This window comes from Haemaphysalis longicornis, unplaced genomic scaffold, assembly GCF_048455015.1.
Source record: "Haemaphysalis longicornis isolate Haplotype H1 unplaced genomic scaffold, Haemaphysalis longicornis Haplotype H1 scaffold_1, whole genome shotgun sequence".
NCBI classification, from domain to species: Eukaryota; Metazoa; Arthropoda; class Arachnida; order Ixodida; family Ixodidae; genus Haemaphysalis; species Haemaphysalis longicornis.
Window position 1 is genome coordinate 482,579,438 of NW_027526203.1, and position 19,831 is coordinate 482,599,268.

A 19,831-nucleotide genomic window follows, 5' to 3' on the forward strand; every position below is an offset into this window, starting at 1 on the left:
GATCTCTCACAGGTCTCCAAATACTATACTTTTTGTGGGCTCATACCAACAGGCTCAGTTGTTACAACCAATAATAAGGAGAATGGCCATCGTTATAAGCGGTTTATTTTACCATATAACACATAGCAAGGTTGATGGTGCCACGACTGTTCTTTGTTATATCCAATATATTGTTATAAGTGGGTTAGACTGTACTTGCATTGACAACAAGCACACTAAGAGCATTCAAGAGATTGTGCACAACTAACTAAAGCCGTTCTACAATGTTCAGTTCATTTGTGCCCCTTGAAGATGTCCATCGCTCAGTCACCTGCCTCTCCATTGACTGCCAGCGCATCACCGAGACGTACTTTCGGTGCCCTTTCTTCAAAAGCCGACTGCACTGGTCTCCCCCATGCCCTAGCCATGCTGTGTGCCCAGCCCGCTGCATGCATGCTCCACCTGCCGCCCCCCAAAGAGCCGCTGGATGCAAGCGTTCCAATGGGGCCACCCACTTGCCCGTGCGGCCCAGACCGGTCTGAATCTCGTCCGCTATCCAGAGCACCCGATGTTTGGTGCAAAGTTCACGCACACCACGCAGGTAGCCCGGAGACGGCACCACCACGCCCGCCTCGCCCTGAATCGGCTCCACCATGAAGGCGCACACGTTGGGGTCTTGGAGGGCGCGCTGCACCAGGGGAGAGGAGGAAAAACATCACCATGGACCGCTGGCAAAGGGGTCCCGGAAACAAGTGCCCCTAGCCCTAGATCAGTTCCCAAGACCAAAGTTACTTGTTCCTACAATGGCAAAACCTTCAACAGCATTCATCAGGGCAAAAATGAAACAACCCATGATTTCATTTCACGAATTGAGTTTCCACAGTAAATACGTATACCTCGCTAGTTTGAGCAGTACGATGTCAAAAACATTCCCCCACTCTATGAAAGCCTCCAGAAAGAACACAAAAAGCTTTCACCTACCTGGGAGCCATTGGTCTTTCCTGCACATCGTGCGAAGTCAGTTGGCATGTGATTGTACAGTTACGTTTCCATTTTGTTAGATGCTAGTTAAAAAGCCACCAAATGCTCAGAAAATTACCCTTTTCTGTCCAACCCAGTTATTACAATTATGGGTTAGAGCAACGACTCCTTGGAGGCACTTCAGTATCGTTATCAGTGGCTTAGAGTACACAGACAATATTCTTCTGCACAATAATTCCCCTTGACAGATAAGTAATCACCACAAGTGCACCAGAGGGGAATGCCGTCAAGTAGCAAACACAGCATGGCATAATGTCAATGAAGGGTCTTATGTGCCAATCTCTTGTCACCTTATCAGAAAAACGCAGCTTGGAGCAGTAATAATGGTGGCTGCCAAGAGAGGGGCATTGCCTCGCTCGGTAAAGATAAAAGATAACTGCAAGCCTGGGCAGCGCTTAACTCCACAGAAGTATTCAGGGCAGAAGTTGTACAGCGCACCCTAGTAGCACAAATTGTTGCCGCAACGTTTCTGCCGTGTTGCCAATGTTGTGTAACGTTAGGCAACGTTACACAACGTGGTGACAATGTTGCCGAATGTGGGCCAACGTTGGACACATTCAGCAACATTCCCGCAACGTTTACAAACAACGTATAGGCAACGCTGCCCGTATGCACATTTTTCACGTTGCAGCAATGTTGCCAAATGTGGGCCAACGTTGGAGACATTCAACAACATGCACGCAAAGTTTACAAACAACGTATAGGCAATGTTGCCCGTATGCACGTTTTTTCACGTTACAGCAATGTTGCCAAATGTGGGCCAACTTTGGAGACATTCAACAACATGCACGCAACGTTTACAAACAACGGATGCGCAACGTTGCCCGTATGCACATTTTTTCACGTTTCAGCAATGTTGCCAAATGTGGGCCAACGTTGGACCCATTCAAAAACATTCATGCAACGTTTACAAACAACGGATGGGCAACGTTGCCCGTATGCACGTTTTTTCACGTTCCAGCAATGTTGCCAAATGTGGGCCAACGTAAAATCAGTGTTGGACGCATCCAACAACATTCACGCAACGTTTAACGCATAGGCAATGTTGCCCACATGCACATTTTCTTGCGTTGCAGCAATGTTGCCAAATTTGGGCCAACGTTGGATACATTCATGCAACGTTTAAAAACAACGCATGAGAAACTTTGCCATTTACACGCTTTTTTCGCGTTGCAGCAATGTTGCCGAATGTTGGCAAATGTCATATTTATGATGATAAACGGTTTCACGTGGAGTTACATAAGCTGTCTAAAAATTCAAATGATCCTGTACAGCACACTTGAATGTTTGCGATATAGTACATGTAACGTCAGGATACGTTAATTTCGGTAGTGTGGTTAAATGTGATCAACGCGTACGTACAGTTTCTACATATTTAGCAATGCTCACGAAAAACCTTCAAATTAACATTGCCTGTGTACATGTTTATCTAGGTTGCCGCAATATTGAGGAATGTTGAATGTATAGCAGCTTTCCATTTATTTATTATGTGAAACACCACACTAACCCATGTTTTGGAGAAATTACGTCGCCTATAAAAGTTCAAATGGTTATGCCCAATGGACGTCTTAGCCACAGTTCACTGCAACGTTTTTAGATTAGGTTGGTTCAGATTAGGTTGGTTTAGAAAACGTTGGTTCACTGTACCATCGCCTCGTGTATTTTAATTACTGTACTTTAGCTGCATATAATACGGCACTTACACGCACACGCACGCACATAAATGAAATCCCCATCGTCAGCCTGTCCACTGCAGGACGAGGGCCTCACCCATGGAGGAAAGAAAAGTATTTTTCCTCCATGGCCTCACCCAACACGGGAGGTTTTCGCCTAATGCTACTCCAAAGGGGCCAATCTTGTTCTCGTGAACGGATGCTGTCTTCTTAGGCATCGGCTATCTGGTTTAGCCTCTCTGATATCCGCTGATGATATACCACAGGACTAGGCAGCACCCCAGACGGGATTGGGAATGTAACAGAACAAAGGGCGGTACCTGTACTAGATTTGAAGTTATTCAGAGGCAGACCGCAAAAACCCTACATCGATGTGTGATCATTTATAAACACAGCTCTCGAAAAACTGCAGAAATGCATATGGAGAAGTGTCACGCTGAGCGTGTAGATTCCCCCATTAAATCTAAAAGGAACCGTGAACGTTTGAACGTTTCTCAAAACGAAAGAAACACGTGGTGCCGGTCCGACGGATGGCGTAGCCAAACTCGGCGGCAGATCCGTTTATTTTAGTCCCTCATTTGTTGGATGATCACACAATATTATCTTAGAGTGGATGCAGCCTCGAATAAAATAATACCGCCATTCCGCGCATCGTGCGTTACGTTAAAGCCAGGTGCTGCACCGTTCTAAGACGGTCATTTTTTCAAGATAGCCGCCGGCTGTTCCATGAATGAAATTCGTTTTTATTTCATTTTTTTAGTAAGCGGGTAAATTTCATCGCCGTTCTTGGTGTTAATGAAAATATACCACAAATATGGCACCTTCGATTGAAGGTTGAGCGCGAACAAAATATTTTTTTGTTCAGGAAAAACTTCCAAAAACACTCATTTATTGCTGTATCATTTTGTAAAGCTAAAAAAATACACAAACAGGCTTCGTTTACGTTGGAGAACAGAATTTTAACAGGTCAGGCAGGCGGATTCCCGATCATAGCCAATACTCTTTCTAGGCTCACTAAGTTATCGGTGTCGTGCGTGAGCTCGCATCATCCGCAATGATCGTGTTGGCAGCGGCATTTCTTTGTGTTGCGCATGGGCCCGCGGCGATTTCCTCCACGTGTAAGAAATCGAACTTCTGTTATTAGTGACGCAGGCGTAATTATTATAATCATCGAAAAACTACGTCCAATAAATATAAATACAGTAGGATCGTTATAACCAAATCGCTTTATTCGAAATATCGCTTTATTCGAAATTTATTCTGGTCCCAACCCAAACGGATGCATTTTAGGTCGCATTACTCGGAGCGCCAGAAGAGCTTGACCCGCTTAGAGTGAATTAAGTGGCGAGCGGAGGCGTCGCCGTGCCGCGGTGACCCAGCGGCGAGTCAGGCTGTCAACATGGCAGGTCAACACAAGCTGGTACTTCGCCGGCGGTTTTCTCGAGCCGGTCATGCTCGATTCGGGTGATCCCCATTTTGGGTAAACGGTCCAAATGCGTGGTAGGGTCATTGAACTTCGTCGCAACACATTGGTCAAGGGCGTGGACACGACGGTGCGCGAACACTGGCAATCGAACCGTAGAATTGGCAGTGTCGCCGACAACGAGGCGCCGAAGAACTCTTGTGTTGCGAACTTCACGGCTGCACAACTCGGGAAAACAATTCCCAGTGATCATGCAATGCCCCTAATGCGAAACCGATCAGTTTTCGTGATTGTGCTTTGTACGCCCAATGAGCGGTTAATCTTTTTATTATTACTATTTATTTATTTTTTGAGCTCAACAAACAACCTCCGTCTCGAGCCACGGCATCTGCGGCGCTTGTCAGCGCAAAACTCTCGTATAGCGTTTCGTGACGCGCGCACGCCCCCCTATAAAAAGGGCACTGCCGCTGCCAATTTTTGTGGGCGGCGACCATAGCCTCCTGCATTGCTTGGTCAAATGGTCAAATTGTAGCAGGGGTTGCTCTCGCCCGGCAAGAACATGAAACAGCCACCACAGCTTACTCTGAATAACGTTTTGCTTCAGTGAATACATTATGGTTTGATTCCTCGCAGCTGTGGCGTATAATAAGCTAAACTGGTTTAGCTTTTCTCGAGTGGTTGCTTATATCAATATACCGCTTATAACGAAATTTTTCGCCGTCTTGCTGACTTCGCTATAACGAGGGATTACTGTATCTGTATTCTACGTGTTTCCTCTTAGTTTTACGGAATAGCAAGCTCAGTTTCAGCCAATCTTTGCAGCGCGTTATTTGTTTTCATCAGTAAACAATAACGAGAAGTTTGTGTTCCCCCTCGCCCCCTACTTGTTGCTTATCCCTGCTCCATTTATATGTCCCATTTGAACTCCAGCCTTCGTAATATCGCTCAAAAACAGTCACTTTCAAAAGCAGTCATGACTTTTCTATACTCGTCGTGCTAGTCGCACTTTTCTTATGGAGTTGCTGAACAAATTTGTACTTTTTTACGGTGAGGTGCCCACAATAATTTGAAGATATGACTCAACAACGAAGCACCTTATTTCTATACCCGTTTTTTTTTTTCATTCACTTTTGCTAAAAGTATATACGCATACGACATATACACGCAAAAATTTCTTGGCGGCGTGCACCTGACACATGAGTTTCTTGAGGACAGATTGGACTTACAATAACTCTAAGCGGCCGCTTTTGTTGGCTATGGACGCGTTTCCGTGAAGTCCAGTCCCCGCGAAATTTGTGAACGTGTGCAATGAAGCGTCGCTGTGCCACACCTAGTAAAAAGCCAATCAAATTATATAGGCACGACAGTCACGCTCTGAAAAATCAATACCTGCAGTGTAAATCAACTTAGATCCGTGTAAATGACACCCAAAAAATGGCGTGTTTTAAGCAGAATTTCACTGATGTACGAAACCAACTTCGCCATTTGCGAATGCGCTCTTGGAACATCCGTGCGCTCAACGGTTCGCAACAGCCCCTGCAGGCCGTGTCACTCATGCAATTGGTATACCGATTGTCTCATCTTATAGTGTGATTTAGTTATTCTAGAAACCCACCACTGTGGCTGTTGTGCTAGCGCTGAGTCCAAGGATTGAGCCCGAGGACGCGGGTTCGATTGCAGGCCGCGGCAGCCGCTTTTTGTGTGTGTGTGTGCGTGTGTGTGCGTGCGTGCGTGCGTGTGTGTGTGTGAAGCCGAGAAGCGGAAATGCCCGTGTGTTCGGGATTTCGGTGCACGTTAATTAGATCCCCAGGTGGTCAAAATTAATCCGGAGCCCTCTACTACGGCGCGCCTCATCGCCTGTGTAGCGTCGGCGCGTGAAACCTCATAATCAGTCAAATCAGATATTTTAGGGCGATTTTAACACATTATTAAACTTAAAGAGCAAAACACAGCTGCTGAGCACCGATAAAGCCGCGCAGCTTTCACCCTCAACTGTGCGTTGTCACGTATGGCCAACTATCGGGCTGTTTTCGTGAGTCTTTTACAAATGCCACTTGGGTGCGTTTTTGTCCATGTGCATGCAGCATATATCCAGGAAACTGACCAAATGCACAGGGCCTGCTAATTAACCCAACGCGTGCGTGAAACGGACGGCGCAGCATTTCGACGTCGTGAGGCACGAATGAGAACTTGGGTTTCATTGCCGTGTGTTATTTCGCAATCATTATTTGCTGAATAAATAAATAAACTGGAATTTTAACAAGAAAATAGCTTTTTATGCCATCGTCAAATGGTATCTACTCCGACTTGGCTTCCTTTACGTTCCATAGCCGCTCACTTCACCATGACATCATACCGAAATTTAACGCGGCCTCTTTACAATGGAGATGTGTTCTTTTGGGAAACGTGCACCATATGGAAAGACAAAGTGATCGGGTATACGCCGTGTTTTTCATTCGACGTGTTGGCCGTATCTTTAAGAAGTTCGCGCAGATTTCTTTCATAACTGCCTGAAAACAGCATCCAGAAATGACTTCCCAACTTTCCTTTCCTATTGTTAAAACATTGCGCGCCTTCCATTGCGGTAGTAGATTACGGTTGCATTATAAAAAAGTAATCGTGCATCGACAAGAAAAATTTCCAGTTCCATTTTGCTAAGTTTTCACAAGCGACTCGCACTGTTAACTTTCTCTCTACTGACACCAAATTTTTGCTTCATGTTTTTATTCGTTAGGTGTAATAGGTGTAATATTTGGTAAATGTTGCCGTGAATGGGTATTCTAGCGATTGCGCGATTACAATGGCGACCTTCGGAAGCCTATTTATGGCCCCTTTAAAGCATGCATGGCCTGGTTGTTTTATGTTGCCGCCTGTATATCCTTAGACAAAAGTAATATCTAGATAGAAGGCTCAAACATTGCCTTGTTGCTGGATCTTCATAATTGCTCGAAAAAATTAATTTACTGGAGAAATTTTATATGCAAGCTATATAAATTTTTGTGCATCATATGGGTGTGCGAGCCGTATACATGTCGCCAGCTAATTACAATCGTGTGTTTTCTCTTCATATATACATTGCCGCAGTAATTACGGTTGATTTATGAAACGGATTCAAACACAAAGTTCATGTTCTTTAAATCGCCCCCTTCATGTAAAATTTAGTCACTGTTATAGCCCCTCTGATCAGCGAACGTTCCAACTAGTCCACACCTTGCACCTTTGTTTGAAATAGACAACATGAAGTGGGCTGTTTTATATTTCAACTTTTCCATAGACATTTCACCTACCTAGAGCGCCAAAGTCAGAGCACCGTGATATTGTAATATATATGAAACAATAAAACAAAACAAAGACCTAACCCTGGTGTGACACCCATTTTCCAGCCGATACTGCCTGTACAAAAGCTCATTGGCCTATTTAAAGGATATTTTCTCATTATACAAACGAACCTTCCAAGTAACCTGAACATTTTTGCTTTTGTTCCCTTCCAATAGCATTGCACACAATATCTTCAGATTTTTCCTGGTGTAATTTTTCTTCGTAAGAGGTTCCAATGCATCGGACACTTGTCGCGTTCTGCTTGGCGCGAAACGAAATACAGGGCGCCATGCGTTCTCGGAAGAAGGCGGGGTGGGGTGCTGGGAATCAGGCACGCCGTCTCGCGCATTCCTTTCTTCCTGCATGCCTTATTTTTTGTTTTCGTCGACGCTCCGTCCCTTCTGTGTGTCGCGAGGGAAGTTTCAGCAGCCGAGCGCGAAGTTGGGGATGGCCGAAAAAAAAAAAAAAAAAAAAAAGACCGAAAGAAAAGGCTTTCGTCCTTGGCCAGCGTCCTACCCTCCTCTCACACGCGCACACGTGCGCGCCCCTCGCAGAGGGGTCCTCCCCTCCTGCTCCTTGCGCCTGGCAGCCGGCGTTGGGTTGGGAAGAGTGGACGAAATGCACGCGCTTTTTGCGGAAACGAGCAGCCATCGCTGCCATCCTGCACAATCAAACGGAATGGAGAAGGAACCATGTCATACGAAATTTTCTTGTGTGGCCGCATGTTACGGCGAATATTTGCGGGCCGGAAAGTTCATAGCAACCGACCAGTGAAGGTAAGCGCTCGATTTTCTGAGCTCGCCTCGTTCTTTCGAATGCAGTTTACTTCGTAAAAGAGCGGGAACAATATTGCCCTCCCATTTCTAACTTCTAAGCATATCCTTGCTTTTGTGAATGCGTACGGCGGTTGTAAAAGGGGAACACGTATTCGCTTAAATTTTATGGAAAGAGTATAATGAGAAATCGGGTGGGCGCTCAGTAGTAGATTTTTTGTTATGATGCTGAAATCGAGTGTATCTATGTTCTGCAAGAACCTTGATATGTACGATTGGCTTTTAATTTATTTCTCGCCGCAGCTGCTCACGAACGCGAAAAATACAACTAATAAATATAACTTTGTTACGTTTAATTTCACGCGAGTTTCGGCGGCATGCTGTAACAGAACACAATTTAGCGTTGCAGTTAAGCCATATGTTATCAGCCGCTTATGCAAACCATCTTACGATGTAAAACAACGCCTGACGTCTTTGTAGTATTCACATATTTTCCATGTGAAAGGCTGGTCTACGTCGGATGCTTATAACGATAAAGAATATAAATGACAAATAAAAATAAATAAATAAAATGATCAAAAATAAATAAAAATATGAAAATAAAACAGCTCAAGCCGGTTTTTAGCACATTTTTCGAGAGCAAAAGGTAAAATTAGGCAACCAAGAAAATACACGGTTGTAATTTCATCTAGTTGTACATGTAATATGTTTCCCTTCTTTACAATTGCCTGTTTACTAATTTTTGTTCGTTGCGTTTTTATGTTTATGGGCATTGAGGTAATTATCGTCCTCTTTCAACGAATATTGCCGACGTACCACGTCGTCATCAGTTGGTCGGCTTCTCTTGTTAATTGAAAATTCTCTGGCAAGCTGTCTGAAGACTTTTCACTTAATCACTCAATGGCCTGCAAAGAAAGCTGTAAGGTATTTTATATAATTCAGTATTTTGTCCTTTTCTGTTTTCCAGGGATGCTTGAGAAACCAACTCAAGCGATGTGCGTCATAAAGTTGGCACGGGCATTAGAAAAAGTTAAACAAGCAAGACAAAGTGAAAAGTGGAGAGGCCTGTTTTGCTATAATATTCCTTCCTAAAGGTAAGGTTTTCTCCATTAGCTAAAATTTGCTTCACTTCAGTTTTCTGAACCACTTCTATACACTCTGTTTTGTTTCAGAAATACCAGCACCACAACATTGACACACGAATAAGCTCATCTGGCAGCAAGCGTCATCCAAACTGCAGGTGAGCTTCTGAGCACCCTGTGTGTTAGAGCAATTGCCCTTTTTTTTGTTTTCCAGGAATGGCAGTCAAACCTCATTTCAAGTGCCAGTACAAGAAAATCGATGAGGCCATATTGTATGCCAAAAGTCCTGGTGTTCTGAGAGGTGAGACATTGTCTATGCTGTAACAACTTTGCAACTTCTCCTAAACTACAGCTTTTTTTCATTTCGCAGAAGCGTGGCAGTAACAACCCCATGTTACTGGGTTCATGGCCGTCAAGTATGTCATCAAACTGACTTGTCAAGGCAGAAGAACAAGCAAGCCCAGGAGGAGAAAAACGAAGACAACGGCTGAAACAGCGTACTTGCGAAATTCAATTGCTTTAACACAATACGTATTCGGATCGATTGTTAATGGTAAAATAAAACGTACATGTTCTTTCATCTTAAAGAGTGTCAGTGTTGTTATTTACGCTAGCTGGCATGTTCCTTGCTTTAAAATTCTGCCATTTCTTAGTTTGTTATTTTGCCGGACTGCCTTAATTGTGTGTGTTGGTCAGTGTAGGGATCAAATGTATGGACATGCAGTCTAAAATGCCAGTTTATACCTTTCAGGAGTTTATGCGGACGAGGTTTGAAGTGCTCGCTTATCATGCAGTCAACAATCGTCTATCTAGGAAAAAGTTAACTTCTAATATTTTCATATAGTTATTGTTGCATGTATATTAGATACATGTAACTGTAAGTTACCTGTACATTGCTGCAATATTATCGCTTCGTAAGAGAAACATTGCTTGAACGTCATATCAACAGTGCGCGGATGCGACCCTCGTGGGGAAAAAACGTATCTGTAAAGTCGCGGTAACGTTGTAGGAAGCATCGCTTGAACATGATAGCGACGTTTTCTAAATGTTACCCGCACGTTGGAAAAATATAGCTGGAAAGTTACCGCAAAATTGTAGGAATGTTATTGCAACTTTATAAAAAACATTGCCTGAACGTTGAAGCAACGTTCTTTGTATGCTAACTGCATGTTAAAACGTGTGGATCTAAAGTTGCTGCAAGATTGTAGCAATGTTATCATAACGTCCGAATGGTACAGGGATATGCTTAAATGTGGTATGCACGTTGCGAAAATGTAGCTGAGAAGTTGCTGCAATGTCATCAGAAAACGTTTCATAACGTTGTTCAAATGTGTCCTGCACGTGGCTGAAAGGTTGCTCCAAGAGTGTAGCAACGTTGGCGAACGTCAGAAACAACGTTATCCAAACAATAAAACAACACCCTTAAAACGTTGCCCCCATGTTGGAGCAATGCTAATATCATGTTGACGCAATGTTTCTGGGAAACATTGCACTAACGTTAAAAAAAGCGGACATTAGCCACGTTTTGGCAACGTTAAGGGGAAATGTTGTGGAAATGTTCGGGCAACATTCTGTGCTACCAGGGGCAATATTCCCAAGGAGCTAACTTGGCTTCAGTGCCTCTCACATACTGGCCACATTCATATAAAATTGAAAGGGAGGTTCAAGTACAACAAAACATCACAGCTTATTTCACAAGAGGAGGATGGTTAAAACGCGAAGCTTTCGCCTATGCAACCCGAGTCAAAATCAAAGTCCAAAATCCAAACTGCTTCAGCTGTGTCGGAATGGCACAATTGGACAGATGTTGGCTTCGTAACGCAAGGGACCCAGGTTCGATTCCGACCACGGGAAGCGTTTTCCTCACGAGGCGCTTGATGTGCCTTCACTTATTATCATCATTTTGTGAAGCTCATTGTGTAAAGTTGGCTTTCCGACAGTGCATTCTGGTGCGACATCAAGCGCCATTAGTGGGACATACAAAGCTTCACTTTAAAAAGCTTGCTAATTAAAAAAAACAAACTGACTGCCTCAGTCCGGTTACGCATCCTTAGGGGTCCTAGTGTTAAAGAGCCTATTATTTCATTCAAAACTTTGCGAATTTACCAATAATTTGAACTGAACACATCCAAGCACAGGTGCACTTCAATCACCAGGGCACCAGCGCTCCTTACGCGGCCAAGGCACACCATGTGCTCGAAGTAATTACTCCGCATCAAAGAAACGGGAGCTGCAGCGCCGTGCTCCCCATTAAAACGGACACTAATGTGGGCCAGGAATCAAGCCACAGTAAGAACGATGAAGCTCGAGTTTTTCAGGATCGGACACTGATGATGGGAAGTTGTTGCGTGCATGCCTGAGGCCAACTCTGCTAGGTTGTGTCAAGTGTAGGTGCAGAGCTGCTGTCATAGAATTCAAATAAACAATCTTTTACTGTTTTTTTTTTTTCTATAAAGATAACAATTACTACTAAGAAACTAATGGCAGAAACTGTTTGACCCGCCACTTGCAAAGCATGTTTAGCTGCAAATCCATCATGTCAGTGAACAGCAACACTGCCTAGAAAGAACTAGTCGCTCAATGTCGTTCGGAGTAAAGAATGACCACAGAAAAAAGAACTTTTGTCCACAACGTTTAGCTGACTCTGCTAGCTCTGTTTGACCTGCACACAAGCCTACATACAAACACAGCAAAAACTGCAAACCAAGTTGAAAGGCCCCAATTTCCGTACCACTGGAGGACAACAGTGCAGCGGGAACAAAGAGGAAGGAGGAGGTGACCACACATGGGCTGACTATCAACCAGAAGTTTCACACTTTACTTTACACCCAGCTTGCATGGGCCTTGCTGCTTTTATTATCACCCAAAATATCCTTCATGTACCATGTAACACATCTTTAAATACATGTCAATGTTGCTAGCATCAGCCAACGTTGTTCATGTGGTGTTCACTGCGACATATCTAATTTCATGAGACAAGTTTTAGCACTGTGCCGAGATTCTTATTCTTGAGCTATACAGTGTGTCAAAGGACAGGCAAAAGAGATTTATCGCTGATATTCTCTTCATTGGATACCAAGGTGTCCTATTTAATTTTAATTATCAGCTGCATCGAGTATTTCAGGCCATAAAACCAACGGTTCCAGAATGAAATGGAAGTCTAAAACCTCATTTTTGTTGTTCTTCTAGCTCTAAATATAAGATTTTCACTGTTTACTGCAATGACATTGTACAAGTTTACTACTTGGTCATATTTATCCCCTGAACCCCACAACCCCAGTGCAGGGTAGCAAAACCGGGCTCTACACTTGGTTAACCTCCCGGTCTTTCCAGCCTTTCTTCTGCCTTCCTTCCTTCCTCAGTCAACTTATTTTGCAGTTCATATCAATTTCATCTTTGTTCTGGTACAATTTGTACGAGACATAAGGGGCACAATTCGCATGTTAGTTATAAGTACATCATCACACCAACCTCACAAAATCATGACCGGGATAGTGAGAAAAAAAAACAGCCTTTAAGCTCACTTATCCTGCGAATAGTGCTATACAAAAATTGGCCAAGAAATTGGCCAAGAAGTTCAAAATTGAGGATTGTTAATCTAGAAAACTTATAAAGAGATATAAAGAGACCATCTGTTTATATAAATATAAACATAATATATAAAAAGACCATCTGTTTAACTCTCTCAAGTATATATAAGTACAAATAAAGCGTGACACTCCACATCAAGCTGTTTCATATAAAAATGCAACTTCTTACAAGATAACTGTTTTATACACACAGTAAAACCTAGTTACAAGAGACACTCAAGGGACGCAGTAAACATGTCTCTTGTAAGCAATGTTGCTAACATGGGGAACATAGGAAAACTGACCAAACTGTCTGCATTCAAATGTCTCTTATAACCAGGTGTCTCTTGTAACAGTGTCTCTTGTGACAAGGCTTTACTGTACACCCTGACAGGCCATGATTAGATGACATTTAAACCACGACACAAAGCAACAAGAAACATCTGCATTCTAGTTGAAGTACTGAATGCAAGCTTCCCTGAGAACTGTTTCTGGAGGATTGTGAGGGCATCACCTTACCTGACATTGACTATGTGATCATTTTTCTTTACTACCCAGCAATGATCCTTTCCTAGCACCGCCATGCACTCACAAAGTTAGCACCCAAAACTGACTTTTCCCAGTTGCAAAAATTCAAGTTTTTTCACTTGCGGTAACATCAACTGGGACCCATACTATGTATGTTCCTTGCATATTTTGACAGCATGGCCAGCAGACAACCAACCAACATAAAAAAAATTCTGTACATGGTTATGTCATGCAAAAAACATTAATTGGTCTAGTTTCCAGTTAGCCCTTTCATGTCTGTATCTTCCTGCAGCAATTCTCTGCTTCTGGGAAACGCAGACGTAGATTCTAGTTAGATAACTTGCTGATCTTTTCACGTTTTTCAAATTACTAAAACAAGTTGCTTCTTTTCATGCTATAGGTGGTATGCACAAGCCTTGATGGGCACACCTTTGAACTGTGGAACCACTTTTTTGACAAAATGTTGCCAAATGGGACATATTCTCTCTTTTGACCTCTTGGCCATGCTATTGCAAACTGTTTTATTGGCCATTCAACTTTCTACTTCTGCGCACTACCTCTTTTATTGTCCTGGTCCTCTTGCGAGCATTATCATAAGCAGCGTTCATAGGCTAAAAATTAAGTCCCCCAGCCGCCTCTTCAACTGCTATCCTATATACTTGCAACACCCACTGCCTTGCTCTACCCTGGCCCAAGCCTTGCACTGGCAGCCTTGGCCATACTGCTGGAACACACACACACAATGCCATGGTTGCCTGCCATCTGGACAAGGCAGTCATTTAATTTCTCCTACTGGACACTCCATCATTTCTTTCAAATTAAACAACAACCTTTGCATTGCTTGTTATGACAAATCACCGCAGCCTCACTGAAATGTGGCCACACCAAGTCAGCCTTATTTCCATGCGCTGGTAACTGACGTGGCGGGTGCAAGGGCGCACTGAACAAAGTTCACACCAAACCGTCACTTGCCTCTAGTGCTGGCAGGTCATCGTAGGGTATGATCTCGAAGCCTGGCACAAACGGGCCAAAGCCTGCATAACTCGATGGATCCGTTGATGCTGACACGGCGGCAATACTGCGGCCCCAAAAATTGTTCTCGGCAAAAACAATCTTCGCTTTGTTGGCAGGAATTCCTTTCACATCATAGCCCCAGCGCCGAGCGAGCTTGCACGAAGTTTCTGCTGCCTCCACTCCTGCATGACGAGGCAAATATCTCAGCACTGCTACACAGGCTCCTGTGGCCAACAAAAGCCAAGCTCACAGCCCTGCCGGTGGCACTTGTGTCCCACTTCCCTCCAACGCTGAGAAATCAGTGACATGTGATAACTTCCATTTACCACACCTCTCAATTCGTGGGAAGCTGTGCATTCCCCGCGCATTCAACTTGGGCATGAACACCGCTTCAGTGCTGTTCATCAATCAGCAATGTTCATAAACCATTATTCATAACACAAGACGCTTCATTAGAATGCCACTACCATGCTGCACACACCATGGAATACATACTATGTTCTCACTGACCCCCACGGCCCTCACACAATGCAACTGACTGACCATGAATGATTGATTGTAGGGTTTAAGGCGCCGACGCAACGCAGGCGATAAGGCGTGCCGTAGTGGAGGGCTCCGGATTAATTTTGACCACCTGGGGATCTTTAACGTGCGCCAAAATCTCGTACACACGGGTGTTTTTGCTTTTCGCCTCCATCATAAAAGCGGCCGCCGCGGTCGGGAATCGAACCCGCGACCTCGTGCTCAGCAGCGCAACGCCTTAGCCACTGAGCCACCACGGCGGGTGTATACCATGAATGGTCAAGCCACCTACCCCTTATTACGTGACCGGTATGTCCCCATTTGGTTTAACTCTACCAGCTTAAAACCCACCTCAACGCTATACGTTACTAGCCTAATCGACTGGGGCATTCTACCAATGCCAATTTGACCCTGAAGCCACAAGCGACGTACTGCTCATTCTAGTCCCTAACATATAACGACTGAAATGAGTGATTACTCAGTGAAGACTAGCAACATGTTCACTTTTGCATTTCATATGGCACAGCGATAGATTTTTCTTCATACTTTCGTCTAGTTTTCACCTCACAGCTTCACAAGCACAGTCTATCACTTATAACGTGTACCAATGTGGTTATTGCGTGGCTGAATCCCAAACATTTGTAATTTCAGGTGCAGCTTTCATAAAAAATGAAAAACCTTGTATCACTCACCAATTTTTGTGCTTATAGCACCAAAAAATGTCTTCATAAACACGCCTTCCAAAAGCCTCCTTGACCTCCCCCCCCCCTGCAAGCTACAGTAAAAGCCTACATATAGTACGAAAATATTGCTCAGGCCATAGCAGGTCAAATTAGTGCCTCATGTTATCTGCTTGTAAAACAATATTCTGCACATTTTGTTGTGGTTGGATATGACCCTTAAGATTTGCAGCCCTGATTGCTTCTTGCACAGTACTGCCCTTCAAAGATTGCCCACGCCTGTCAACTCAGAACCCAAAAATTACTGAAGGAATAATGCACAGCAGATAGCAGCTCACATGCGAAAAGAAAGGCAGCTAGAATGTGCACCGCTGCTTCTGCACCTCTCCCATCTTGAGCACAATGCGAAGGTGTGTTTATCTGTCACAGCAAAGGTGGCATGCCTGCACTGTGACCCCTTAATTGTTACTAACGTGCAATCCAGGGATTTGAAAATGGGATTTTAATGTTTGCATTTGAAATTTGAAAGTTGTTCCATATTTCTTATATTGTTTTTTCAGTTAGAGAAGTGGTTTGTCCATGACTTTGTGTAGCACAAAAAAAAAACGACAAAGGACACAGGGAGGCAATGGGCACAAGCACTAGCCCAAACCCAAACTCTGATAAGTGGTTTGTGCCTGTAATGAACCTGAGCTAGTTATTGTTAGGCTATCTTAAGGTCACCTTTAGGCTTTAGGCTAGTCAAACATTTTCTAGGAGATGTTTAGTAATTAGCACATACTGCAGCCCATTGTGTGTTGCGATTTGCACAAGTTTTAATCTAATTAGCATCTTTAGGCTACATCACTCAGCTTTTGGTCAGTATCTGTACATATAACCCTTTTCATGTGGTGGGGCGTCACTTTGACCCTGAAGCCAAACAGGGTGGAAGAGAAGTCGAAGGAAGGGTGGGTGAGGTGAGTTCAACCCGAATCTATCACCAAGCAGAAGAGTGCCAATTGCACCACATGGAGACTCCCGTCTGCCCAAATTTACTTTGTCTGGGTACTCACCCGTGTTCATGGGGAGCACTTTGTCGTAGCCGAACATGCGCGTCAGCCGTTCTGCAAGCTCTCCCAGAGATGTGTTGTAGAAGGCTCGTGAAGTGAGTGTCAGCACCTCTGCTTGGTCTTGCAGGGCCTTGACAATTTTGGGGTGGCAGTGACCTTGGTTGACAGCGCTGTAGGCACTCAAAAAATCAAAGTACCTGCGGTTTTCCACGTCCCAAACGTGGACACCTGTCGCCGAATGGAAAAAAAAAGCACAACCAAGGCATTATTTTGGTGCACACATGCCAAGACTGATTTACCACACCTTTCCTTTAGCTGGGCGGCACAAGAGCACTTTCCTAACATCTTAACATCTTCTAACCGCGCAGAGTTTTTTTCTGCTCTAACAGCATATACAGTTGTTTTGCTACCTATCACTCACCCATTTATTTATTTTGTAGCATGAAGCAAACTGTTGTGCCATGGAACTTTTCATAGTGCTCTCATGGGGACGACTATCGTGGAGGTGCTCTTATATGGAACTTGAGACAGCCGTACAGTTCAGTATACTAGCTGCAATGGTGCATCGAATTTACCACCTGAGGCTCATGATATCTCCTTCCACTGCTTTTAAAATTTACACTGAGCACAGCAGGACCAGAGAAACTTTCATGCTTTACCAAGACATCATCAGTCTCTCGGTATCACTGGAAAACTGATGACAGTTTTCACTCAAGTCTTAAAAACTAATCACACCAGCAGCAGTTGGCTTTACTGACTGGTAAATCACCTCACATAACCAGATTTTTGAGTTAGTTGACATGCCAGCATCCATGGCAAAGTTAGAAGTGCCCTTTCGCCATAATGTAGCGGTTTTCAGAGCTCAGCTCCTAGCTGTGATATTTGGGTCAGATTGTTGCAGGCTATCTTTACAACCATGAAATCAAGTCTTGCAATTTTGTATACTAGCATGCTATTGTGTTAGTGAAGCAAATATGCGGATAATACCTGTGAACCAGCCAAGCAGAAGCTTGGTTTGTAAAAACGGAAGTTACAGACCTGCAACGCAAAAACTGTAATCAGGAAGGATAGATTTACCATCACTGCACTGCAACCGGGTGGTTTGATTGGGAGGGGGGAAGGGGGTGGGGGGAGCAGTTACGACAACCTACTGACGAGGAAAAAGAAAAGGGTGCGTCCGTGCTTTGCGCCTCTTCTGCTTTATGATGCATTTGACTTGAAAGAAATTTCGCTCAGTCCTTTCTTGAGATTTTTCAGCTGCATTACTTTTATGCTGGAATAACCATAAATTTCAGTCTCTAGATCAGAGAAATGAGCTATTCATCTGTCATGTAAAGAAGCACACTTCCAGAAACAGCATTGAAGAATACATGTACGAGGTCCATGAAATTCTATTGTCAACATTACAGACTGATAGTGTACCTAATTTGGGTACCCCATCAGCAATGACAAACAGCAAACCTCACTGGTCACCTTGGACCAGGTTTTCTTGGTCCCCAAAAAGAAAATTCATGTACCAGGATCCGCCTTCTAGGAGCAAAAAACCTGTTCCAATGTGACCAGAGGAATGCACCGGAAGAATGAAACAAATTCAAAGTTTTGCCGTAAGTTTTTCTGTGCTGAAAACAAAACAAAACAAAAACATCCTCAATGACCTAAGCTACCAACTTAGATAAGTTTCCTAAAGTGGCTACCCACAAAGTATTATTCAATTCACTTGCCTTTCTGTATGAATTTGACAAAGAGATGCTACATTTCCACATTCGAATGCTGTGTTAAATGCATGAAGCTGCATTCTGGCTTTGAAGAGCGCACTATTATGAAGATCCCTTTAGGTTGTTTTTTTTTCATTTAGTGTCTTATACAGACATTCTTTGCTTTCGCAGGCATCAGAAACACAGCAATTAAATCCTTACTTATAGTCGCCTATAAGAGTTCTGCATGCTAGAATTCTCTGCACGCTACTACGAAGTCCTGCAGTTTTAGTATTGATATGCTTGTCTTTTGTTAAAATCTTTTTAAAAAATCCCTAACCCTTGTTTCTTTTAAGATGCAGCAATATGTATCGCAATAAAATAACCTGAACCCTCCATTCAAAACAATTGTTTGATGCTTTCAGGCAGCACAGGAGGCCTCCATCTGCAAAAACAGTTGTTTCACTGTCGATGCTCTTGCATTTTTGGCTTAGACTGGCTGTCTGCAGGAAACAGAGCGAAACGATTCACGAATGGGTGGATGGCCACTCCTGGCTTTTTGGAATGAGAACTGAATCACCAGAGAAACTGCATCGCCACCTGGCTTCAGCCAAGGGTCCCTCAACTTGTGGAAGCTTGAGGGCCAAGGAGCTGACACCATCTTTGACTGCGAGAGGAAAACTCTTCTAATGAGTTTAGCGATGACAACTGATATCAGGTAATAAACTCGCAATCCTCATGCGTCAAGTGCCCCCATATTTTCAGCGTTTTCTGCAACGCAAAAATCCGCCACTTTGGATCATTTACTTCATATCTCAAGTAATGCCCCTTATGTATATCCGCTCTGGGGGTCTTCGAGGTAATAAGAAAATAAATCTTCACAGTTTAGGTGGACATGCTTTCGGAGCTTTACAGCTTTATAATATTTGAATGAAATGACGCCCAAATACTTTTGTGTGCTATTCAATTTAAAAGCTGGGCCTTTTAGACACTTTGTATCGAGGGAATTTGCAGATAAAAGTCTAGAATGTGTAAGCAATGGTCTGTCTTTTTTTTTTTTTTTTTTTGACGATTTACATAAAAAGTGCATTCAAAAGCCCCATTTCTCTCGCGCCAACCTCCACACGGGTTTGCTGACATTGGCTGTGACGACACACGGGGAATCAGCCTTCAGGGCGAAACTTAACAAACTGCTCGAATGTTTAACCTTCCCAAACTGTGCAAGCACAAACACAGAAACACAAAAAGTATATATTAAATGCCAAATGAGTGCAGACACCATGAAAACACCGTGCGAACCGGTGTGACGTCATTATGGCACTTGGCACATTTGACTTTTCTTCTTTGACAAATGGAGGTTCTATACCTTCGCTGCATACTCAAATAATGGATTACGTGGTGGGGTTGTGCAAAATGCAACCACAATAAGATGTATCCCCTGGAGTGTCCTTTCGATCAAGACCACCTGGGGTTTTGAAGCTCTTCT

The 19,831-nt window shown here is 43.6% G+C and overlaps 1 protein-coding gene and 1 long non-coding RNA gene across 5 annotated transcripts in view; one reads left to right on the plus strand and one right to left on the minus strand.

The window, feature by feature from the left end:
- Window positions 1-19,831, minus strand: part of Oat (Ornithine aminotransferase precursor) — a 51,494-nt gene that overhangs the window by 20,855 nt on the left and 10,808 nt on the right. For 2 of the 3 annotated variants that reach the window (XM_077688352.1, XM_077688353.1), the window contains 3 exons: window positions 16,655-16,879; window positions 14,359-14,582; window positions 495-667 (listed from right to left, as the gene is read on the minus strand). In XM_077688352.1, the coding sequence (XP_077544478.1) occupies window positions 495-667; window positions 14,359-14,582; window positions 16,655-16,879 (622 nt within the window). Of the gene's footprint in view, window positions 1-494; window positions 668-14,358; window positions 14,583-16,654; window positions 16,880-17,638; window positions 17,690-19,831 lie in introns of all 3 variants that reach the window. The other variant, XM_077688354.1, reaches the window with a different exon arrangement.
- On the plus strand, window positions 7,468-9,849 carry LOC144156354 (uncharacterized). Of its 2 annotated transcripts, XR_013319752.1 has the most exons (5): window positions 7,468-8,210; window positions 9,175-9,301; window positions 9,380-9,447; window positions 9,504-9,590; window positions 9,660-9,849. It is a non-coding gene; the product is annotated as an uncharacterized LOC144156354 (long non-coding RNA). The 2 variants fall into 2 exon arrangements; XR_013319751.1 differs by having other exon boundaries at window positions 7,468-9,301.